General features: G+C 38.7%; 3 protein-coding genes across 4 annotated transcripts in view; 1 reads left to right on the top strand and 2 right to left on the bottom strand.

Annotated features, from left to right (window-relative positions):
• Positions 1–335: 335 nt before the first annotated feature.
• dcun1d3 (defective in cullin neddylation 1 domain containing 3) lies at positions 336–8,085 on the bottom strand. The gene is made up of 4 exons (XM_052596665.1): positions 7,936–8,085; positions 6,788–6,859; positions 3,029–3,573; positions 336–1,533 (listed from the first exon to the last, which is right to left on the bottom strand). Exons 3-4 carry the CDS (start codon positions 3,445–3,447, stop codon positions 1,080–1,082), a joined length of 873 nt encoding a protein of 290 aa, XP_052452625.1. The 5' UTR covers positions 3,448–3,573; positions 6,788–6,859; positions 7,936–8,085; the 3' UTR covers positions 336–1,079.
• Positions 8,086–8,380: 295 nt separating this feature from the next.
• Positions 8,381–10,337, top strand: lyrm1 (LYR motif containing 1). 2 transcript variants are annotated; one of them, XM_052596671.1, is made up of 5 exons: positions 8,381–8,514; positions 8,947–9,105; positions 9,186–9,246; positions 9,365–9,396; positions 9,688–10,337. In XM_052596671.1, exons 2-5 carry the CDS (start codon positions 8,956–8,958, stop codon positions 9,799–9,801), a joined length of 357 nt encoding a protein of 118 aa, XP_052452631.1. In that variant the 5' UTR covers positions 8,381–8,514; positions 8,947–8,955; the 3' UTR covers positions 9,802–10,337. The 2 variants fall into 2 exon arrangements, with proteins under 2 accessions (XP_052452631.1, XP_052452632.1); XM_052596672.1 differs by lacking the exon at positions 8,381–8,514 and adding an exon at positions 8,521–8,678.
• dnah3 (dynein axonemal heavy chain 3) overlaps positions 9,984–15,014 on the bottom strand; it is a 33,117-nt gene continuing 28,086 nt past the window's right edge. The window contains exons 53-60 of the mRNA XM_052596593.1: positions 14,313–14,557; positions 13,402–13,518; positions 13,044–13,201; positions 12,366–12,533; positions 12,137–12,279; positions 11,793–11,997; positions 11,052–11,189; positions 9,984–10,761 (exon numbers count right to left, since the gene is read on the bottom strand). Of these exons, the coding sequence (XP_052452553.1) occupies positions 10,408–10,761; positions 11,052–11,189; positions 11,793–11,997; positions 12,137–12,279; positions 12,366–12,533; positions 13,044–13,201; positions 13,402–13,518; positions 14,313–14,557 (1,528 nt within the window). The 3' untranslated portion in view covers positions 9,984–10,407. The remainder of the gene's footprint in view (positions 10,762–11,051; positions 11,190–11,792; positions 11,998–12,136; positions 12,280–12,365; positions 12,534–13,043; positions 13,202–13,401; positions 13,519–14,312; positions 14,558–15,014) is intronic.

Genomic DNA, 15,014 nt, shown 5'->3' with positions numbered 1-15,014 from the left:
TGAAATAAAAAGCTACTCACTGTGATTGTTGTTTTCCCTCCAAAACGATGTCACTTCCTGGAGGCTGGTGTCATAAAGGACAGATTTACAGACTAACAGGGTGAAAATATCAGACACACACATACATACATATCTATCTATACATTCCAAAGGATATACATCATGTATTACAACATATATAACAGGGTCATGTAAATGGTTAAAATATGAATTTAACAAAAATGACTCCACAGATCCACATCATCTCTGGTCAGATGATGCATTGTACATTAGAGATCAAAAATGTAACAAATCCAACGTAAAACAAACAGCATAAAAAGACGCTTAAATCCAAGTCCAATGTTCAACACATTTTTATTACTTATAAACTGTATCATTTATATAAAACCAGACACAAAAGACTGAATGAAATCACTTTGAATTAAAAGAAAAAAAATGTAAACCACAAAATAACAGTAATAGCTCACAGCAGACATCCAACTGCAAATGAATCTGTATTTCCCACTCCGCTGAGAATATGAGAATGAATGCATCAGAAGAGACATGAATGAGAAGAACAAAAGAAAGTCAGAAATGATTAGGGAAGCACATGAGAAATGAGGTTTTGAATCACCGCAGTCTGATGTTAAACAGAGCCACCACACACCCCTCAACTAAAAGAACCATTAAAACACGTCCCCTGCAGCGTTAATGCTGGCATGTGTGTGTGCGGGTTTCTTTCGTGCATAAATATGTGTGTGTGTGTTCATACTCAGTAGACAGCTGACAGAATTCCCTTTTCTTTGGCGTGTTGGTCAATCCCAAAATATTAGCGCAAGGAAACCGCTCTGGATGAAATGTGAATGTTAAAACAAATTAAATGAACAATAGCAATAACTTAAATAAAAGTGCTTAAAAAACTATTTGTTTGGAGCCCTTTCAATACAACAAGAGTCCGAGAGCGCACCGGGATGCCCAATGCGGTAAGACCGGAAAATTTCATAACAATAATTCGAATAAGAGGATGGAGAGTGACGGGCTCAGAAACACCTCCGCACGTCATCGTCCAGAATTCACCACCATCCCGAACGCGGCCGCCCTCAAGATCCACACGCGTCCTCAGAGTCCGACTGTTCTCTCCGCCGTCTCTCCGTCTCCCACTCCACGAAGGAGTCGAAGAGGCTGGGCCAGGCCTCGTCCTCGCTGTAGTTGCTGAGGTCCTGGCCGATGCTCTGCGTGAAGTTCAGAAACATGTTCCAGGTGTCGCGAGAGATGCCGCGCACGGCACACGGGTTCTCCGACAGGAAGTCCAACCAGTGCTCAAGCAGCGGCGGCGTGTCCAGCGTGAAGACGAGCTGCCACAGTGCGATGGCGATGGAGCGCTGAAGGGAACGCTGACCCTGCTCTGCATCCAGCCCGAACTGGAAGGTGAAGCGGTAGAGATCTTTAAAATTCTCTTCTCCACGGGACTCCTCTAGCAGCATGGAGAACCGAGAGCAGATCCCCGGGATACTGTCGGCTTGGATCGCCTTACAGCCGTCCACAAACTCCCTCCTGAGACACACAAATGCAAAACATGAAGGGCTGGGATTTTAAAGTCTGTAATGTGGCGGATTTCCAGTGGAAACCATCTTCAATAGGGCAGGATTTGTTCAGAATTCAATTGATGATGAATTCTTATGCAAAACAAGTATAACTGGAATTTAGCAAATTTGTGAGTGTTGTATGAATTACTTTTACATATTTGTATTATTCTTTTAGTCATTTTTTGTTTTTTTAATGTCTATATTAGTATTTATTTCTATTTTTAGTTATTTTAGCACATCAACATTAGCAGTGTTGGAGAAAGTTACTTTTAAAAGTAATGTCTCACAATATTGTGCTGCTCCCTAAAAAGTTACTTATTGCATTACTTGGGTACTTTTTATGGAAAGTAATGCATTGATTTACTTTTGCATGTCTTTTCCTCATCTGGCCTGGGCTTGCTCGTTTGTTTTTAATATAAAAAGCTATATTTTTGGCGAAAGTAAAGCCATTTCAAACCAAAAGTGAAATGAAACCCGCAGCCAAACACTCGACTGCAAAGCAAGTCATTGCAACACTTTGAGGTGATGAAGCATTCTTTGCATGTTTCTATCTGTTTTTGGAGGAACTACAGTGACTAATGATCTCTCATGCTAGGGATATTCAACGAGAACCCTTTTTTACTTAGTTTTCTTCAACTTAACTTTTTCAATTTTTTCTCTCAGACCCTTTTAATATCCACAATGATGTGCTGTAGAACTATTCAGAACGCAATATATGTGTATTATGGAACAATAATTACATTTTGACTGTTGAATGATCAAAGAACTGTTACAAATGATGATTCATGTCACTTCCAGGACATCTGTTGCACATTAAATGGAAGATCAAGCTCTGTGCATTGCATTCTGGGATACGGCAATCAACTGCACAGTAAATACTGAATGACACCCTCAATAGCATTAAAAAAAAAATCATATAGCTCATAAAAACGCTTCACCTGCCATCTTGGATGGATTTTTATTATAAAGCAGTGCATTCTCAAAGTTTTTTTTTAAACAAATTACCATAATACTTTTATTAATGAAGGATGCTTTAAAATTATATAAAATAGTGTATATAAAAACATTTATAATGTTTGATCTTCCATTTATTTAATTTGAATTTTTTTTTATTTGCTGTTCTTTTTTTTTTCTATTTGTCAAAGAATCCTGAAAATGAAAACATATCATGGTTTCCACAAAGATATGCAGCTGCACTGACATTAAACTGTTTTCCACACTGATAATAATCAGAAATGTTTCTTGAGATGTAAGTCATCATATTTTCATGATTTCTGAAGACTGGAGGAATGATGCTGAAAATACAGCAGTGCATCACAGGAACAAATTACAGTTTACAGTATATTAGAATAGAAACCAGTTATTTAAAATTGTAATAATATATCACATTTTTACTGTACTTTCGATCATAATAAATGACACTTTTTTTTCGAAAACAGTAAAAATCTCAATTTCAGACTCACCTTGTAAACTTGCACATGGTAGCAGCCTGGAACTTCCACGCCAGCACCAGCACTCTGAACTCGGCAGGATCGACGCACAGATCGTTGCAGAAGCGTTCCATCCCCTCCTCCAGGATGGCATCTTCATGCTCGTCCTTATAACACGAGAACAGCTGGTCGATCCGAGCCAGCGACACTCCTTCCCCGTCCGGTGCGCTCTGCTCCCGCCACACGTCTGCAGAGACCGCCGGAGCTGTGGTGCCCTCCACCGTCACCTCAGACACTTTGGTGCCATTGAATATGACGTCGGTGGAAGACTTGGCCACTCCCTCCTTGTGCGCGCCGCCTTTTTTACCATGCGATTTCCCAGCATCCTTTTCGCCACTTTTACTGCCCAGAGAGGATGTGGGGTTTTTACATTTAGTCACACACTGCCCCATGTCTCTCTCACTCTCGTTCCTTTATTGGTGGTCCCGTCCGCGTCCTCTCTCGGAGGTCTTTCCTCAGGTCCAGACGGCCCCTGCTAGACGCCGCTGCTCTGGCTGATGGACAGCAGTCACCATGCCCTAAAGATTCAAACAGCGAGTTACCTTAAAGGAGTCAGCGAGTGCCTGTTTTTTACAAGTTGATATGATTCTTTAAACTCTTAATGAAAAGTCTATAACACCGTTTGGTTAAAATTTCTAAATAGTAGTGTAAAAAACAATTTTTTTGGCCTGTCATAGACAGCTCTTTTTCAGAGCAAGCCATTTTGTAGCATTTTCCTTTAAATGTTAATGAGCTCTGCTGACTCCGCCCCCTCTTCTCAGAGAGACTGTTTGCTTTAACCGCATTCATCGTGTAACTTGCTAGTTAGCACATTATTAAGAAAGGTGATTTGCAATGATTCATTAAAAACCTTACACTCACTTCTGTTGGTGAAGCCGGATCACGAATGATTCACGCAAACATTAACAGTATAATATAAAATATTTAGGTAGATCGGAGATCATCCTATTCCCTTCAGAAACAAACGTAATCCACTGTGTTTTCAGCAGCTCAGATGTCAGGAGTAAATGACGATTTGTTATTTAATACGATATGTATGACGTATGTATGACATATTATGTTCAATAATACATCCAACATAATTAAATCGCTTAGGAGTCTTTCTTGTCTATTGCGGTGAAACAATGGTGGACTGATGACAGTAACTCAGGGGGCGGAGCTAAGGTAAGACGCCGTTCCAGTCTGTGCTGAAACCCTACTGTCAATCAAACTATCGTGGGAGGGGCCTGCTTTAATTGCCACTTTGAAAAATTATGTAATTCTAGCATCCTTATTTGTAATCGCGATTAGAAATGTGATTAATTGTGCAGCCCTACAATAGGTGTCATCATCGTACAGCCTACACACGTCGTAGCCAAGTTTATTAGATCTATTTGGCACAGTGTGATCGGCAACGATCTTATAGGATTGCTAAAATCGTGAAGTGTGTCTCTGCTAAGTGTAAATGTAAAAGAAAGAGGCTTTCACAACCCTTTTCATCCCACTTCCAAAGAACAATGATGATCAGATGAATCTATATAGCACGTTTATCGTTCCTCTTTTCAAAACCACAAACACAAAGTTCCCTAGATGAACCTGAGCTTCACTTCCTTCCATGCAGCATTGCCGTATCTCACTGCGGTTAACACTCCCTGTTCTTCAACTGTTATTTTTTTGGAAAAGCAGATCCATTGAATCATCTTGTATGAATCTTCTCCAGCCAAACAAAGAAAAGCAGAAATACAGTGTGTGGTAAATTGCAGTCTGCCAGTGAATCAGAGGCAGGGCAGGACGTTAACTAACCAGTGTGAAGAAATCAGTTCATTGTGGTGGCTGAACTAGTAATCAGTGTATGATTCTGATTGGCTACATGAAGAACTCATGAATGCTTCCACCACGACAGGAGCAAACGTACTGAAAAACTGTGTTACTAGGCCGGGGCGATCCCATCTGAAGAACCCACTCAGAATAACACATTAATAGTGAGCCGCTTGTGTCTTCAGAGGAATGAGAACAATGCATGTCCATAATTTATCACGTGGGTTTCTTTGTTTCTGGCCTTTGTTTATGTGTTTAATATAAAAAAAGACAGATTTATTTTTCTCTCAAGCACAGAAGAGCCACGAGACACAGCAGTTTACTTATGAGCACCATTTTTTGACATCAGTAGTATCAAATATGAATTATTGACATAATCGGTAGTAGCAATAGTAGTATATTTTTATTTAATGCCATGTCAGCATCTTAGGCTATTTTCATGGCAAAAACAAAAAAAATACAAATGACAAAAATAAATTAAATGAAAACCAGCAAGCAAACAAACACGTTATATTACACAAGATTTTTTACATTAACAAATGCAAAAAATTCAAAAGAGACAGAATTTTAAGAGTGTACTTACAAAATTATAAAAGTATGGTATTAACATCGTTAATAATTATTGATTATAATATTTACAAAATTATAGAATATTTCAAAATCAATATTCATATAATACCATTTATGAAATTAGTTTAATATTTTATACAGAATTTAAATCGAGAGATTATTTTAATGCATCATATTTACAAAATTAAAATTTTTTGCATTGCACCTTTACATTAGTAACGATAATTATTTATCATTATATATATTTTTATTTATATAGTATAATTGTAGACAAGAGAGACTATTTAGAAAATGTTAAAGTATAATATTCACTTAATATATTATTTATTTTATATAGAATGTAAATAAGCAGAACGTTTAATGAGAGAACAATACAATATTATAAATTATATTTGTATTAGTTCATTCATAATTAGTATTATAATTTTACATTAAATCTATATTACAAATAAAGGACATTGTTATTCTTAAAACGCAGAGTTCTTGAGTTGCTGCTCCATAATAAAAATATTACGGACAGAAAAAAACAAAAAAAAACAACAACTTTATTTCATCTAAATTAAGTGTCAACCTTATGTTAGTCGATCTAGTGTTGACATGTAAGAGATCCTTAAAGGGATAGTTCACCCAAAAAATGAAAATTATGTCATTAATGACCCTCAAGTCGTTCCAAACCCATAAGCATTGAAAATACATTTTGGTCCAAAATTAACAAAACTGACGACTTTATTCAGCATTGTCTTCTCTTCCGGGTCTGTTGTGAGTGTGTTCATGTGACTGTTGGCGTATGTCGCTGCTGACGTGTTATCTTTGTTATTGGGTGCACCAGAAAACACATCAGCAACATCATGAACACACTCACAACAGACACGGAAGAGAACACAATGCTAAATAGAGTCGACATTTTTTGTTATTTTTGGACCAAAATGTATTTTCGATGCTTCAACAAATTCTACCTGACCCTCTGATGTCACATGGACTACTTTGATGATGTTTTTCTTATTTTTCTGGACATGGACAGTATACCGTACACACAGCTTCAATGGAGGGACTGAGAGCTCTCGGACTAAATCTAAAATATCTTAACTGTGTTCCGAAGATAAATGGAGGTCTTACGGGTTTGGAATGAGATGAGGGGGGAGTCATTAATGACATAATTTTCATTTTTGGGTGAACTAACCCTTTAACAGCTGGTCTCTATATGTGGATATGGTGCAGTGACATACACTGCAAAGCTGCATCAACCAATCAGCATCCAGCAAAGGAACGATGCGCTTCATAACGAGCACTGAGGTGAGCAGCTGTTCTCAGAGCGATCACGATCAACACACGTGTGGTGTAGTAGTGTGTGACGCACAGACTCACCCAAATCCCTGAGCACTGAAGCGACGTGTCATCTGAGGAAACTCCATGGAGACGGCCGGATCATCCGCTAGCCTGCGCACAAGCAAACCAAAGAGCTGTTAGAAAACAGAAATAACACACAACACACCTCAGTCCTCCAACACACTTTCACACACACGATCACAAGACTGGAAACAGTTTCCTCACGCCCTAACTAACTAACCCACTCAAAACACAATACCCATGAGGCCACCTAAATAAAACAAAGTAGACGGGAGCCTGGTTACATTAGAGGTGTTGGATTGCTGGTGTGACCGATGCCACGATTAAATGACATATAACCTGACAGGGGTCATGTGATGGGGATGTGGCCTGCATCTGGGGTCAAAGGTCAAGAGCGAGAACAAATTCCCATCAACAGCATCCACAGTCTAATTTACTTCCATTATGACCAACATATAACAGTGTAAGAGGATACAAGAAAACTTGATCAGACGGTGAAAACTAGCTATTACATTCAAGACACGTTAGTCATTTTATATGTATTGATGTACTACATGTACACTTTAAATCCACAATATGATATAGTCCACTATGCACTTACAGTTAACATGATATGGACTATTATTATTATTTATTAAATAGATGCTCTATCTAGTCAGCATTTATGGGCATCACAGAGAAATACAGCCTTTTCAGCATCTAAATAATACAAAACACACCCTTACATTAGGGTATATGTTTTATGTATATTATTATACAGCATTTTTAGGCATCATAAGCGATATCTGATTCTGATAATGATGTCTATGTAAACTACTCACTAGAAAAAAAGAATCTCTATTAATATAAATAAGAAACTTTTCCTTTAAATTACGATTAACTGTCCTTCTATACAGCAAAACCCCCAAATATCATGAATAAATGAGCTCTAGAACCATACATAGTTCTGCTATATTAATATGTGACTGTGTTTTGAGTACTGAAACATTTAATGTGACAGTTAAAGTCTTTTAAAAAGCTGAGCTCGTGTTAGCAGCTTAGCTGGTTAGCTTCAGACGAGGCAGGTTAATTTATACACACGAAACTTGATTTAAACTCTAAAATGTGTGGGTTTTGGTCACAAAGGCAGCAGAGATGTGAAATGGAGGTGTTTTGTGTTGGTTTACCTGTGGAAAGATGGTGAAATGGATCGGAATCAGCGCATCGCTGTGGTCATGCTAAAGCTAAAGCTAATCCAAGCCTCCAGCCGAACCGGATCGGTTCTGAATCTCTGTGTATAAGCGGGAGAAGAGCTTCTGTTTGTGTGCTTCTGTTGCTCTTTGGGTCAAGAGATGATCATAGCTGACAATTCCCCCGCATCACTTCCTACAGACCCGAACCGAACCGAACCGAACCAGCGCCGGCTCCGGTAAAACTTCCGGCTTCAGCAGCTCCCGTACTGCTCTGGATCACTGCTGGGGGTCTGAGAGGATCGTGGTGGACTCTACACGGAACCACAGAGACGCGGATCGCCCGCTGATTGATCGCAGTTTCTTTTTTTGTTTGGGTTCGAGAAGGTCTGCGCAAAAGCCGCGCAGAAATAGCTCCGCCAAACATCTCTGACTGCGCAGCATTGAGAGCGTTAAGGACTAGTTTGAGACAAAACGCTCCGCGGTTCGAGACGTCACTGCTCGCGATCACGTGGACGACGGAGTGCGGAAGTGCGGAGATCCTCACATAAGCTGTATTGATCTAATCACGCATAGGTAATATGGTTTTCATCAGGAACTAGAGCTGATGAGTAACAAGATTCCTACTGAATAGAGCGAAAAGACTAATAACTATAATGTGTGTCAGATAGATTGCAAACCTTATTGACATACATCTAGTTCACCTGATAGTAACACAGAGGTCACGCAAGATATTTTTTGTACGTGTATGAATATTTGATAATCATTAATAATGATTATTCCAACATAATTCACTATTCAGTGTATGTTTATTTTGTTTTTAATTCTTTTTTAATTGTATTTAATGCATTTTCCATCTAAATAATTATGAGCATTACAAATTAAGAGAAAGGGTACACATGAATTTAAGGAAAATCTAAAATTCTTTTTGGAATTCTATAATGCATACAGTCATTATAGAATGCCAGATTCATATATTTGCTGTATTGTTGTGTTTGGTCTTCACAGGTGGTCCGGATGTCTCGTTCAGACGTGCTGTCTCTCTACAGGAGGGTCCTGCGCATCGCACGCAGCTGGACAGCGCAGTCTGCTCTTCCACACGACACTGACACCGAGAGGAAATATATCACTCAGGAGGCTCGAAGCCTCTTCAGACAGAACCAGCAGGTGTGCACTGACCTCAGATCAGCGGATGAGCTGCTATAGGCCTCATATCTGTCACATCTCTCATAACTTCTCTGTTACAGATAACAGAGCCAGAATCAATCAAGAGATGCATTGAAGAGTGTGAAGCTCGGATAGAGATAGGTGTGCATCCTACATCTAATAATTACTGCATGTCCTTTTTCATCAATAATTTTTTAGATGCTTGGTGTTACCAAATAGCAGGCGAGCAGCTAAAAATGTTTTCTGTGTTTCATGTCAGGACTGCATTATAGGAACCCCTATCCGAGACCAGTAAGTATCTCTACATATTATCATAAGCAGTAATAATAATACTACTATATTTGTAAATAGAATATGATCTCATATGATGAATATGATGGCAGTCACATTTCTCATAAACTGCTAAATAAACTTAATTGTGAGGAAAAAAAAGTCTGAATAGTCAGAAAGTCTTAATGATCCTATAAAGGCTTTGTTGTCAGTTCTTCCGAGTTTGGGGTGAAATCTTACTTGATACAGAACAGGTTCTTTGTCGTTCCTGTGAGATTAACATAGAAATATTTCATATATCTTCTTTCTCAGACATATCTTCCTCCGATGGGTCTGGCCACTCAGAAAGGCAGAAAGCTGCGAGCTCAGCAGAGACTGAGGAAACAAGCCAAGCCGCTGTACCTACAGTCTCACGATGACACCTGACACACACAGACTGCTCAGAAGCACCTGGATCATTATAAATTCTTGTGTGTTCATGTTATTTCTGGCTACAATGATAGCATTATGAAAAAGATCATTGTGAAGTTTTTCTCACTGCCAGTGCAGAGCATGAATGTTATATTAGGGATAGTTCATAGTTTACTCGCCCTCATGTTTTTCCAAACTTGTATGAGTTTCTTTCTTGAATAGAAAAAAATCATATGGAAGTGGTTTGAAACAACATGAGGGCGAATAAATTTTGAAAGAAATATAATTTTTGGGTGAACTGTTCCTTTAATGTGAGCTGTTTTGTTTGATGTTAAAGGTGTATTTATTATATTTGTCATATACTGCATTGTATAAAGGTATAAAGTTAAACTGTGCATTAAAAGTATCTAGCTGTATTTCAGTTCAAGTCTATGTTGAGTTTACACCCTCAATGGTTTGTCTCTGCACATTTACCTCTCATCGAAGTTATGTGAACATGCATCGTTGTTTTATTATTCTATTCAGTTAAATTAAACTTAACAACAATAGTGCTGCAGTCTTATATTTGATCAGTTTTTGGCATGTTGAAATGTAAACACATGAATTCAAACGCTGATATGCTCAGTTGTCTAGTTGGCAGAGGCAGGCGACGCCGCGGTTGATCCAGTGTTTCTGTGGCTTGTCCGAGGGCAGCTCGATGGACAGCACGTAGTTTGTGGAGTGACCAGTGGTGGAGAGAGTCCCACGCCTGGCGCTGGTCTTGTACACGGGGCACACGTAAACCCTCTCGTGCAGGAAGCTGGCGCTCTCTCCGGGCTTCAGCCAGATTATGGGCAGCGTGTCGAAGAGGACTTTAGGAACAGACTCGCCGATAACCATGTGCTCTCGATCCCAGCGCGCTCCTTCAAGGAAAAGCCCATGGACGTACGCACCATCCTCCGGCTTCTGCTCCATGTGAGTTTCCTGTTTACAGACCTAAAAGAGAAGCACAATTTATTAAGCAAGGGTGCATTAAATTGACCTGAAGTGAGGGAAAAAGATTTCTCTTTCACATAAATGCGGTTATTTTGAACTTTCTGTTCATCAAAGAATCCTGAAAAATTAAATGTATCACAGTTTCACACAAAAAAGTTTTGATCACAGAAATAAATTCTATTTTAAAGTGTATTGCAATAGGAAACTGTTATTTGTACATTTCACAGTATTACTGTTTTTACAGTATCTTTGGTCAAATAAATGCAGCCTTGTTGAGCATTGGCACACACCTCAAACTCAAAGCCGATGTAGTCAATGGGGATGGTGTACTTGCGAGCGAAGTTCTGAGACACACCAGTGAGGAATGACTGAGTGAAATAAAACGCAGATATCCAGAAGACAGACGGAGGGCCATTATCAATCCAGTCCTGAAACACACACACAAAAAGATGGTTTAAAAATGAGAAAATTCTTGGTTTGTATTGTTAAACTGTCCTAGGAAGTGGACAACTGGTTTTAATAGTACCAGTGCACACACCGGCTGACCGAGAGTCATATTTCAGCACTACACATATTTAAAAAGACAGTGTTCTTTCATGTTGATAGTAGTGATATTAATTGCAATCTAGGCAGGGTATAATTAAATGAAACTAAAATAATAATAAAAAAACTAAAATTAATTTACTAAAAATGAAATAATTGAAATAAAATATTTAAAAACTCATTTAATTTTAGCTAGCTGGCAAGGCAACATTTCTCATATTAATTTAGTTGAACTAAATTTACCACACTACATAAAAATAATAATTACAATTGAATAAAAACTTTATTGACTAAAGCTAATAAAAATGTCAAAAATAAAATAAAATCTAAAACTTGAACTAAAAATAATTCAAAATATGAATACAATTATAACAGCATCTCATTTGACTTTATTTTCGCTGAAACTAGATGCATCAGTTGGAAACAATTTAAGTTTTTTGTAATAAACATTAAATGACCACGAGCCTCTCGTAACTACTAGTGTTCACCTGTAGGAACTGCAGTCTGGCGAGGAAGTCAGACACATAGCTTCCGAGGGGTTTGAGGGAAGGGTAGGACTTTGCGGCCCACATGGCTGGCACTTTCCCAACGAGAAGACTGTTGAAGACATTCTCCAGCTCGGCTGACATCACAACCTGCCCCCGAAGTGCCTTCTGGGTGTTTATCAGGCTGCTACGGACCACCTTTGACAGCCTGTACATTTATGCATTTGGCAGATGCTTATATCCAATCAACTTGTACTGTATTAAATGTATAAATGTTATAAGTTCATGCATTCCTGGCAATTGAACCCATGACTGCAAGCTCTACAGTTACAGAATAAATCTAGTACCTGTTGAAGCGAATTAGTTCCTGCCGTAAGACGGTGTTCATCGACTCCTCATAAAGGAGAGGGTATTTATTAGTCACCATCTCGATGTCAAAATCAGGAGGGAGTTTGGCCAGCATTCCCCCGGCCAGCTCGTCCACTATTTCCTGTGGACACAGACAAACCTGCTGTCAGAGAGACCAGCTACACAAAACTGCCAATCATTTATCATTTCTGATTTGCATCCTGCCACCTGTGGTGATTTGGCTCCGCTGCTGGTTTGCCTCGGCAGAGTCAGCAGCACTCCATCTAACAGCTGATTGGTCTCCTGGTTGTCTTTGGTGATGTTAGCGTTGCTGTGGAGGCCGAAGACCTCAGGTTCAGCAGTGATGGGAAGGTTGCGGATGTAGTCCACGTAACTCTACATACAAAAGAGAGCATCGCAGAACAAGATTTTCAGTGAATTACAATGAAATTTGTGTCTGTTTTGTGCATGAATTTAAAACAAAAACTGATAAACAATCGACTCAATCTATAAAATGCACACTTTATGTTGCCCTTACCAGTTACAAATAAATAAATGCATAAACATAAAAAATATATAAAATTAAATGAATTAAAAAATGCATAAATAAATGCATACATTATATGAATGAATGAATAAATAATTAAAAGAAAATACACAAACACATGCATGCATGATGACTTCATAAAACTTTTAATAACGAGAGACTACGTTAATGATATGTTTATGGCACTTTTTGGCCAGTCACTGTCTAAGAACTGCTTAAAAAAGGTTCTGAACAACATGAGTATGAGTACATGACAGAATTATAATTTTTAGCCGAACTATCAATTTTAACATCAGTGGAATCCATGTCGTCTGTTAATGTCAAATGTTTCTCTTTTAATGGATAGTGTTTGTGTGTACCTGGTATGGACCGTGTGATGGCACATAGTACAGATCTCCCTCACACACACAATACTGGTCCTGTTCAATGAGCTCCCAGCTGTAGAAGATGGAGAGGAGGGACATCAGCAGTCTCCGGTCCTTATCGTCTGTTACCCTCCCACCATAATTACACTCTCCTACAGAGAACATGAGTACAGAAGGGATGAAAAAATGATGTTAGTCTAACTAGATTTTTATACTATGGTTGCTGTGCAGTTATTGAGCAGAAGAGTGAGTGTTTGGACATTGCTATGTGGTTTCTAGAGCATTCTGGGTGGTTCCTTGGGCATCGTTAGGTGGTTGCTAGACTGTCCTGAGTGTCTGTCTGTTTAATCACCTGTCAGGTAAGTGATGGCCTCCAGTGGAACCTCCTCATACTCATCCAGGAACATCTGGATCTGACGAATGCTGATTCTCAGGTCAGACTCATTAAACTCATATGGAATATTCCAACCTGCAGAGAGACAGAACACAACTTTGATGACACAATTAAACCCCCCGGAGAAGACAAAACTCATCTCGGACAGGACATTCCGGTATTGATAATGAGTCTTAATACTTTTTTTTAAGTCATAAACTAGGCTCCCATATATATTTAGTGATTCCACCAAAACCATTACCGTATTTTCCGGACTATAAGTCACACTTTTTTTTCATAGTTTGGCTGTTCCTGCGACTTATAGTCAGGTGCAACTTATTTATCAAAATTAATTTGACATGAACCAAGAGAAAACATTACCGTCTCCAGCCAAGAGAGGGCGCTCTATACTGCTCAGTGCTCTTGTAGCATACAATGAGCAACATAGAGCGCCCTCTAGCGGCTGTAGATGGTAATGTTTTCTCTTGGTTCTTGGGTCTCAATAAATGCGACTTATAGTCCAGTGCGACTTATATATGTGTTTTTCTTCATCATGACGTATTTTTGGACTGATGCGACTTACACTTAGGTGCGACTTATAGTCCGAAAAATAAGGTATATGTTTTTGGGAGCAACCATATATTGATGTTGAATTTTTTTTCCAATACATTTTTGGTTGTGCACATCATTTTTGCTATTTTTAGATGTGTGTGCTTTTTATTTTATTTTTTACAATTGTTGGATATTGATGATTACTTTTCCTAATATTTCCCAGATCATCAGTATAAATAAATCAAAATTAGTTTTATGTGATTGTTTAGAGATGGAGGGTGAATCAAATGAAGGATGACCGACAGGAAAGCAAACTGCATTACAGATTCATATCTGACCGAGTGGGCCGAATGTTCTCCTCTCCTGGACCAGAGCGTGGAAGAAACAAAGGCCGAACAGCAGCTTCTGCCAGATGTCCTGCTTAGCGGAGCTGCTGAAGAAGGCAGGGTCTGAGATGGGGTCGCTGAGATAAGAACGCAGTAAATTTGCCCTCAGTCCTTTGGGAGGCTCATTCGTCATCTTCACCCCATTCTGCAAAACACTCACTGGAAACTTGTCAGACGGCTGACTGGTCAACCACAACCTAAAACAAAAGGAGTTTGGTTATCAGTTTAATTAATAACATAATTTCATTAAAAGAGGTTGGGGTGCGACCCTGTTGGCAGTGTGTGTACACAACCAGCTTATAATGATAAAGATCCACCCAGTGGTTTACACTACCATTAAGAAATTTTAACTAAAGTATGTTATAGACTTTTTATTAAGAGACCCTAAAGAATCATATCAACTTGTGAAAAATGGCCCCTTTAAGAAGTACAATTTTAAGTATACATAACTTTCTTACACTAATGGGAATTTGAGAGATATTTTTTTTGGATAGATTTTAAGATTAAACATGTCCTGGATATGTTCTTTATCTTCCACTAATTCCACTAATCCACTAATTTTTAACTCTGTGCTGAAATTAAGTGTGGCCATAATAATTCATGTGAAACAGCATAGTGAGTGTGTCAGATGCACACACCATGTTGTTATTTTTA

Source organism: Carassius gibelio, chromosome B24 (genome assembly GCF_023724105.1).
Source record: "Carassius gibelio isolate Cgi1373 ecotype wild population from Czech Republic chromosome B24, carGib1.2-hapl.c, whole genome shotgun sequence".
NCBI lineage: Eukaryota > Metazoa > Chordata > Actinopteri > Cypriniformes > Cyprinidae > Carassius > Carassius gibelio.
This window is presented reverse-complemented; position numbering and strand designations above follow the sequence as displayed.

What these genes read in the sequence shown, in the direction of transcription:
- dcun1d3 (XM_052596665.1), bottom strand. Translation starts at nt 3,447, where the DNA reads ATGGGGCAGTGTGTGACTAAATGTAAAAACCCCACATCCTCTCTGGGC. An exon ending in ACCATGTGCAAGTTTACAAG is followed by an intron (nt 1,534 to 3,028) that starts GTGAGTCTGAAA and finishes TGTGTGTCTCAG; the next exon opens with GAGGGAGTTTGTGGACGGCT.
- lyrm1 (XM_052596671.1), top strand. Translation starts at nt 8,956, where the DNA reads ATGTCTCGTTCAGACGTGCTGTCTCTCTACAGGAGGGTCCTGCGCATC. An exon ending in TCTTCAGACAGAACCAGCAG is followed by an intron (nt 9,106 to 9,185) that starts GTGTGCACTGAC and finishes TCTCTGTTACAG; the next exon opens with ATAACAGAGCCAGAATCAAT. An exon ending in GGAACCCCTATCCGAGACCA is followed by an intron (nt 9,397 to 9,687) that starts GTAAGTATCTCT and finishes CTTCTTTCTCAG; the next exon opens with ACATATCTTCCTCCGATGGG.